This window comes from Nicotiana attenuata, unplaced genomic scaffold (genome assembly GCF_001879085.1).
Source record: "Nicotiana attenuata strain UT unplaced genomic scaffold, NIATTr2, whole genome shotgun sequence".
Taxonomy (NCBI): domain Eukaryota; kingdom Viridiplantae; phylum Streptophyta; class Magnoliopsida; order Solanales; family Solanaceae; genus Nicotiana; species Nicotiana attenuata.
Window position 1 is genome coordinate 323573 of NW_017670383.1, and position 9625 is coordinate 333197.

The 9625-nt window shown below is 39.6% G+C and overlaps 1 protein-coding gene across 1 annotated transcript; it reads left to right on the forward strand.

The window, feature by feature from the left end:
* Positions 1-8193: 8193 nt before the first annotated feature.
* LOC109238668 (calcium-binding protein CAST-like) lies at positions 8194-9180 on the forward strand. Its single transcript, XM_019405154.1, has one exon. The coding sequence runs from the start codon at positions 8282-8284 to the stop codon at positions 8885-8887; it is 606 nt and encodes a 201-aa protein (XP_019260699.1). The 5' UTR covers positions 8194-8281; the 3' UTR covers positions 8888-9180.
* The last annotated feature ends 445 nt before the right edge of the window (positions 9181-9625 follow it).

Here is a 9625-nt window from a genome sequence, read left to right on the forward strand (position 1 = left end):
TTTGACTCAAATCATTTCGTTTAAACTCAGTTTTAGTATATTCATTTGAAGAAATTTTTCAAGAGTTCCCAAATAGAGGCTCAGTGCAATAGTGAGCAAAAAGATGAAATCATAAACAGCCCCTCGGGCAAACATCACTCATATGCAGCCCCTCGAACAAAACATCACTCATATACAGCCCCTCGGGCAACCTCACAGTCACTCATATACAGCCCCTCGGGCATACCTCACCATCTCTCACACTTAGGGTACCCGTGCTCACTAGGGGAGTGCAGACTCTAGAGGGGCTCCTTCAGCTCAAGCGCTATAACAAGCCACCTCGTGGCATAAATCAATCAGGCCCTCAGCCTCACTCAATTATGAATCAGTAACAACATGCTGGGGCTTGCAGCCCGATCCCATAAATATCCTCACAAATCAGGCCCTCGGCCTCACTCAATCATAAACCTCTCAAGCCACTCGGGCTCTCAGTAAAACACTGTACTCAGCCCAAAACAACATTTGTATGTATCAAAACAGAGTAATAAAGACTAAGTTATGAAATCAATAAGTATAACATGAGATTTTCAATCAAAAACAGTGAAAGGATATTAAGAAAAAGGCCCCTAAGGGTCCAAACAGCTTTGGCACAAGGCCCAAATATGGCATTCAGCCCAATTTACAGAAACTCTTTCTAAAACACATATGTATCATATAGTTTCAACCAAATACGCAACTTTATAGTTGCTACGGGACAGACCAAGTCACAATCCCCAACGGTGCACGCCCACACGACCGTCACCTAGCATGTGTGTCACCTTAAAATAGTAAAACGATACAAAATCTAGGAACCCGCGACTCGGAATCCGACAAAAATCACAAAACTGGAAAGCCCTTTCACTCACGAGTCCATACATACAAGATTTATCAAAATTTGACTTCATTTGACCCCTCAAATCCTCAATCAAACTCTCCAAAATCCCAAGCCCTAACCCCTCATTTTCACCCCTAATCTTCACTAATAACATGATTAAGCAACGGGAAATTACCATAAACACGAGAATTAGGGCTCAAGTAACTTACCTCAATGAAAAACCCCTTGAATCCCTCTTCAATTCACTCCCAAAACCTCCAAACCAAATAAAAAATGGTGAAGAATAACCCAAAATTCACGAAGGGTTCAATTTATACCTTCTGCCCAGGCCTTTCTGCACCTGCGGTCAAAATAGCGCACCTCTAGTGCCGCTTTTGCGCCCAAAAGTCCGCATCTGCGGAAGTCAATTAAGTTCCCAAAACCGCACCTACGCCCCAGGCATCGCACATGCGGGCCCGCGGATGCGTCAAATTTTCCGCATCTGCGGCTCCTCTCCTAGACGTACATTTCTGCATCTACGGCTTCCCCACCGCACGTGCGACCTCGCACTTGCGGTTCCCACTCCGCAGGTGTGGTTATCTCTTTGGGAACCATTCAAAATCATCTCGAGCCCTTCGGGAACTCAACCAAACATGCCAACACATCCCATAACATCATTCAAACTTAGTCGAACCTTCAAATCGCTCAAAACAACATCCAAACACCAAATCACCCTCGGATTCAAGCTTATGAACTTCTAAACTTCCAAATTCCGCAAACGATGCCGAAACCTACTAAATCACCTCCAAATGACCTGAAATTTTGCACACATGTCAAAAATGAAAGTACGAACCTACTCCAACTTCCGAAATTCCATTCCGACCCCGATATCAAATTTTCCACTACCGACCAAAATCACCAAATTAATTTTGCCAATTCAAGCCTAATTCAACCACAGACCTCCAAAACACATTCCGGACGCGATCCCAAGTCCAAAATAACCTAACCGAACCATAAAAATCCAAATCCGAGATCGTATACTCATAAGTCAATATCCGGTTGGCTTTTCCAACTTAAGCTTCTAATAGGAGACTAAGTGTCTCATTCCACACCCAAACTACTCTGGACCCGAACCAACCAACACGATACGATGAAATACAGTTGAGGAACACATAAGGAAGCAGAAATGGGGGAAACGGGGCTATAACTCATGAAACGACCAGCCGGGTCGTTACACATAGAGTAGTAATGCAAGGAAATATTCAATAAATATTACTTAAAAATATATAGAAGTACATTATAAAATATACTAATTCACAAAGGTTAAGTGAAAAATAAGAGGGCAAAATTGAGTATCAACAAATAGTAAAAAAGTTAAAACTCGAATAAAAACAAATAAAAGCTTATTCCAGACAAGTAGCTAATTTTTAAATCCCCGGCAACATCACCATAAACTTGCTGGGTCCAAACGCTCACGCAAGAATACGCAGTCAACAAGTAATAAAGTGATGAGAAAATAATGTCCCACATGGATTTATGATATACTCTCGTCCAATCAAAAATACTTATAAGTTTATTGCACAAGTGGTTGTGAAGTAGATGATTGTGATTTTTACTACTAAAACTTATTACAAAATTACTAAACAAGCAAGAAATTTAAAGGTGCAAAGCATACAAGCAAACACTTAGGAAGAATTCAGTGAGATGGGAATATTCCAGGGTTATGGGATTAATGTCTCTCCTATGTCGTGATGGAGCCTATCATGGTACTAGGCAAGCCGATACCTTTCAAAAACACTTCGATATTTTATTAAAAGTTAAGTCAAAGCTATTTGATAATAGAAACATCATAAGAGAGTTGAACACAAATGAAAATGCGGAAAACATAGCCCGACACCGGGGTGTCACTAAGTCATGAGCATCTACGACCAGTCTAGAATTAGAGTTTACAATAGTCCACTAATGCCAAAACAGAAAGAAAATATAACAATGCAGGGAGGGATAAGGGTTGCGGACGCCGGTAGCTACCTCGTATGTCTACGATAGTCAATTGTGGACAAACTCAACGTCCTCCTCGACCGGTCTCACCTGGATCTACGCACAAGGTGCAAGGAGCAACGTGAGTACTTTGAACTCAGTAAGTAACATAAATAAATAAGGAACTGAGAAGCAGTGACGAGCTATGCAAATACAGTTTATTTCAGCAAATTTAAGTAAAGAATAGGCATGCTTTCAAACTTAGCAGTTTAAGTCAAATCAGTTCGTACACAAGTACCCAGATATCAAGTTTTTCAGAGAGTAGCACAACATGGACAGATAACAGCTAAGTGTAGCACAAATTGAAAGCAAATATAGTCTCTTGAGACACAGTCACTCAGCTCATCTCAACAGCTCAATCACCAGCTCTCAGTCCTCAATAATCATACTCAATAGGTACCTGCGCTCACTGGGGGTATGCAGACTTCGGAGGGGCTCCTTCTGCCCAAGTGCTATGATCCGCACGGACAACTCACGTGCTACAATATCAAAACAAGGCCCGCACGAATAACTCACATGCTGCACGGACAACTCACGTGCCATAATATCAATATCTCACCACTCGACCCTTGGCCTCACTCAGTCATCAACCTCTCTAGTCTCTCGGGCTCTCAGAATCAAATAAAACAGCCCAAAACGTCAAAAATCCATCTCAAGAACACTTCCTCTTTTTTCCCAAATTTTCACCCCAAATCACAAATTAGATGATGAAATTGAAGACATAGTCATGGATTTAGCCAAAACCAAGTAAGAATCATTTTCCCCAATGTCTTTCCTTGAAAAATCTCTCAAGAATCGCCTCTACCCAAGCTCCGATTCGTCTAAAATGGAAAATGGGATGAAGTCCCCTTATTTAATAACTTAAAGTTTCTATCCAGGCTGCCCCCGGTCTTGCACTCGATTTTACCCTCGATCCTGCCCTCGATCCTGCCCTCGATTTGCACGTCGATTCCACCTCGATTTTTGACAGATGCAGAAAAACCAGAAAATTACACTAGCAGATATCAACCATCATCCAAAGCCCAAAAATAATCCGTTAACCACCCGAAATTCACCCGAGGCCTCCGGGACCTCAACCAAACATACCATCAAGTCCAAAAACATCATACGAACTTAGTCGAATCCTCAAATCGCCTCAAATAACATCAAAAACAAGAATTACACACGGATTAAAGCTTAATGAAACTAAGAACTTCCAACTTCTATATTCGACGCCGAAACCTATCAATTCAAGTCCGATTGACCTCAAATTTTGCACACAAGTCATAAATGAAATAATGAAGCTATGAAAATTTTCAAAACTGGATTCCGACCCTTATATCAAAAAGTCAACTCCCCGGTCAAAATTTTCAAAATTCCAACTTTCGCCAATTCAAGCCTAATTCTACTACGGACCTCCAAAACACAATCCAGATGTGCTCCTAAGTCAAAATCACCTAGCGAAGCTAACGGAACCATCAAAATTTGAATCTGAGGTCGTTTACTCATAACTTAATATCCGGTCAACTTTTCCAACTTAAGCTCTCAAATAAGAGACTAAGTGTCTCAATTCATTTCAAAACCTCACCGGACCCGAACCAATCAACCTGATAAGTCATAATGCAGCTGTAGAACACAAAAGAAGCAGAAAAATGGGAGAACGAGGCTACAACTCTCGAAACGACCGGCCGGGTCGTTACATTATGCTTGCGAAGTTCTTTCAATGCTTCGTCGCCTATTCAATCCAACCTAGTTCTTTATGTCTATAAATTTAGAATTAACAAGAAAGGCAACTAGAATATATCTATCCTAATCGCAAATTTATTCTTCAATGTCCAGATCCAAGAAGTTACTCTATTCAATCTTATATGCAATCTATAGTTCCCACTTTCGAGTTCAACTATAAATTCATAGATAGTATTGTACTGTTAGCTACACAATAGAATAATTAAGTGAAAGATTGAATACACATATTAATATGATAACTCAAGCAAAGTAATCAACCATCAAACAACAATAGTCAATAACAACCCATAACCCCAGAATAATGAGGTTCTTAGCCACTCATGTTCGTAACAACAATCAAAGTACTATTTTTAAAACATAGAGGCAATGAATACTAGATGAAAGATGGAAGAATCGATGAATTTCGTGCTCCATTTTTGTTTCTAAGCTATTGCCGCCTTCAAAATTGACCAACCCCCACTAATCACGTTTAGAACATATTTATAGGCTTGGGTTGGTGTCCCCAAGTCCAAAACCAAGTGGAAAACATTTAATGCACATACTGGGAAAGGGTCCGAGCCTCAGAGCTCGCGAGGCCTGGCTTGCAGCGTGCCCCAGAGCTCGCGAGGCTTGCTCTGACGCGAGATGGACCTCGCCTAGAGCTAGCGTCAACTAGCATGCCGCCTGGTTCCTAGCCTTGTCCGATTTTTGCCTTTTCCTACTCTTTTTGTGTAATTTGGACATTCTTGTGTGCAACCTTCACTCATTTCCATCCTTCAATGATCCTATACATAGAAACGACACAATAAAGCCCAAACATCGCACATATTATCATTAAAACACTGAAATGTAAGGCAGGTAATACACTACAAATATACATTTATAGTCAATTATCGTGATGCGTTATTTTTAGTTCTTGATGTTATTTTGATATTTTGAGCTTATAAGTGAGTTCTTATGAGGTTTACATACTTGTGTGAATGTTTGGTATGGGGACCAAGGGTCTTGGGTGAGCTTTGGGATAGTTTTCATCCATTCTTGCATGATATGCAACAGCTGATAGCTGCTGGTGTCGAGTGCATCGCGAATGCGGAGCTTGTCTCGCATTCGTGAAGGGTTATTTGGGCTGGGGTGGTTTTACTCTACGTGAACGCGAAGAGAAGCTCGTAAACGCAATGGCATGGGGGATTTGGCCTTCGCACACTGATTCACATACGCGAACTCATTGGCTTTGGGGGCTTAGGGGACTGGTGGACCTTTCTTCATTCCGAACGCGACATTACTGTCGCGAACACGAAAGCTCGGGGAGATATAGCCTTTGCAAATGAGGGGAGGGCTTCGCGAACGTGATGGTCTATTGACCATTGACATTCGTGAACACGACGGGTGCTTTTCGAAAGCGAAAAACACCTGACACCCAGGTATACGAAGGGCTTAAAATCGGGATTTAGCCACTTTTTACCATATTTGATACCTAGACATGGATTGAGAAGATTTTTGAGAGAATTTTTATCTCAATTTCCAAGGCTAGTAAATTTTACTTAGTTTTAATTTATTCCCATGATTTCTCGTAGATTTCATTCCTAAATCTAGTGCTTTTAAGTGTAAAAAGGGGGATTTTGGGGAAAAACTTATGAGGGCTAATTTTGGGGATTTGGACTTTGATTTGAGGTCCAATCTTGATACAAATTATATATTATGCAACAATGGGTAATCAGAAATTGATTTTTATTTCGGATTTCGACTATGTGAGCCCGAGTTGACTTTTTTTTTACTTTTCCAGATACGGTGAAGATCAAACCTTTTTGAAACTATGATAGTTTCTAAAAGCTTGTTTTGACTTATTTGAATGTTAATTGATTAGATTCAAGTTATTTGGAAGCTTGTGCTAAAGGCAAAGCTGAGTTGGATTGTTGATTTAGTTCCGAAAAGAGGGAAATATTGTAGTTAATCTTGACTTGTGGGAATCAGGGTGTGATTGGTCTATTTGCTACGTGTTCTATATAGGGAATGGCGTATATGCAAGGTGACAGGTGCATATGCACTGTCATGGGATTAGAGCATGCTGGTAGAACTAGTTTATTACATGCATTTATTTATCTCATGTCTTTACTTATTACACGCTTTTACTTGTCACATGCCTTTATTTGATACATGTTATTACTTAATACATGCTCTTACTTGGTATATGCCTTTACTTGATATTGCCTCTACTTGATACTTGCTTTTACTTGCCACATGCTTTTACTTGGTACATGCTTTACTTTACCTATCTCTTACTAGTATATGTCTTTACTTGTTTCTTACTAAACTTGTTTCATGCCTTAATTACCTATGCTACGTTAAATTGTATGACTTTTTGATCGTTTGTGTGTTAATGACCTTGTTAGGCTCTTATTGAGTTATATGAGTGAGCTTTGCTTGGGATATGGGATTTCTGTTACTCCTTGTTCGCATTCATCTTTTCCTTAATATATCGTGCTTATCTGTCCTCCTTGATAGTTTATTATGAAACTCGCTATATTGGTTGTGTCTTTGAATTTCTTATGTGAATTGGTATATTGGATTGGATTGTCGCTTCAACAATATTATGATAAAGACCGGGTTGCTCAACGCAACAATTGTATGACCATGAGATCAGGTTGTCACCACAATAATATTTTTGTGTGTTTGATTGAGTTGTGTGCCGCAACATATATATTATTATGAAATGTTGGTGTTGCTACGAAATAGCCTTCTTTGTGGGCTTCGGCTATGTTGATTATGGATATTGATCCTTCACATTGATTTGAGCTACAGAAAAGGGTTTTGGTTGTGTGATTCTAGAAACGTGTTTATTACTTCTGTTATTGGATTCTTTTAATGTTTTCTGCCATTTATTCCTGTTATTATACTGTTATCTCTATTGTTATTTCGGTTGCTTATTAACTGTACAGGTTTATATGGTAAGTATCTTGTAATAGCCTCGTCACTAACTCGTCGAGGTTAGACTCAATATTGAATGAGTACATTGTGTCGGTTGTACTCATACTCTATTTCTGCACTTCTTGTACTGATTCGGACATTGGTGCCAGCAAAGTCCCGGGAGGTGCTTAGGCGTTACCAGATAAATGACTTGAGGTAGAAATATTCCCAGTAGTCATATGATCTGTGACACCAAATCTTGGGAGATTGTTTAGTCGCCGTTTGTTTTAAATTTATTATGTATTTTCTAAGATATCTCTTATTCTATATATATTAATCTTTTGTTAACTGTTAGTCTCTTTTCTGTATTTATTGTTAAGAGTTGGCTTGCTTAGCAAGGGATTGTATGTGTCATCATGGCTCCTTTGGTTGAGAGTTTGGATCGTGATATTTATCACCGTACATATTAATTTTTTATGAAATGTAGCTATCTAATTAGTGGAGTAATAAATTGTCACAGTATAAAGTATCTACTGTGGTACTGAAATAATCATTGAATTCGCCGTGACACGCTATTACGGAACTCTTACGTTGTCAAATGCGCGGTATCTGTTGTGCTAGTCTAAAACCCACATTGTCCATTCATTCCATTCGTCTTCTCCCCGCCAAACAGAACTTCCTAGCTTTAAGCAAGCATTGCTCTTCTTTGGTTTCATATCTGTCTCTCAAAAACTTGAATTGTCCACACACACACACACAAAAAAAAAAAAAAAAAAAAAAAAAAGAAGGAGAGGTCTTTCACTAATGGGATCAGCCAGTGAACAATGCAACCGAAGCCTAAGTAGGGGAAAAATCAATCCATCTTCGTCGTTGTCCTTCCGGCTTCGATGCCCCAGCCTCAATTCTCTTCGTCTTCGCCGAATTTTCGACGTCTTCGACAAGAATCATGATAGCATGATCACCGTAGACGAACTGGACCAGGCGCTGAGCCTACTCGGACTGGACACAGATAGATCTGAGCTAGAATCGATGGTTAAATCATACATGAAGCCGGGGAATGGCGGCCTCAGATTCGAAGACTTTGAGGCTCTACATCGATCGCTCAACAATGCTTTCTTCGGATCAACGTTGGAAGATGAGTTCGCCGCGGATAACAGAAGTTGCAAAAGTAGTGCAGTGGAGGATGAAGCGGATCTGACGGAGGCATTCAAGGTATTCGATGAGGACGGAGACGGTTACATATCAGCGAGGGAATTGCAGGTGGTACTAGGGAAGCTGGGATTGCAGGAAGCCATGGAACTTGACCGAGTTGAGATGATGATTTCATCTGTCGACCAAAATCACGACGGCCGTGTTGATTTCTTCGAGTTCAAGGATATGATGCGTAGTGTTACCGTTCGCAATTCTTAGTTTCTCTTCTCTCGTGTTTTCTTTTTCTTTTGCTCCTCTCTGCATGAGTGGAGACTGACCGGCTACCCCGGCCAGTCGGAGTGTGGCTATTGGTTGTAAACTTTGGTTTACTATTGCCCTTTCGTTTTCCCTTTTTGTGCGTGTATTACTCATCGTAACCGGAAGGTGAAAAGTACACTCTCTCTATATATATACTAGTTATCCTGAATCACGTAGTACATAACAAATAATCAATTGTTCATGTACTAAAACTAAAAAAGATTAAATATTTAACCTATTTGTACTTCTTTCAATATTTTTTTGTCTATTCAGATGTTATTTATATCATATATCTCTTAATATGATGGTCAATATACCAATATATATATATATATATAGCTTGCACTGCTTTACTTTGTCAAAGTTTTATCCTGCATCCATGACCAACACAAATCATACCACTTGTTTCCCTTTCAATTCTTAGTTTTAACCAACATATAAATAGCTTACTTTCTTACTATAAAACAGAAAGCACAATGAGCAATCCACTTCACCTACCTGACTAAGACTACGGAGTAAGGATAGGATAAAATAACTAACCATTATTTTGGACCATCAACTGGTATAACCTGGAGTTAAGTATGATAGCAAGAAGAGGACTGGTCTCTTTTTCTCTTTTTAAAATGATAATACATGACAATACTTATAATACACGGCATGATACATGTCAAAGTCCTAACTTGAGTACATAAACCTTTG

Bases quoted from the DNA above. Each gene is read 5' to 3' on its own strand.
- LOC109238668 (XM_019405154.1), top strand. From the start codon at position 8,282: ATGGGATCAGCCAGTGAACAATGCAACCGAAGCCTAAGTAGGGGAAAA.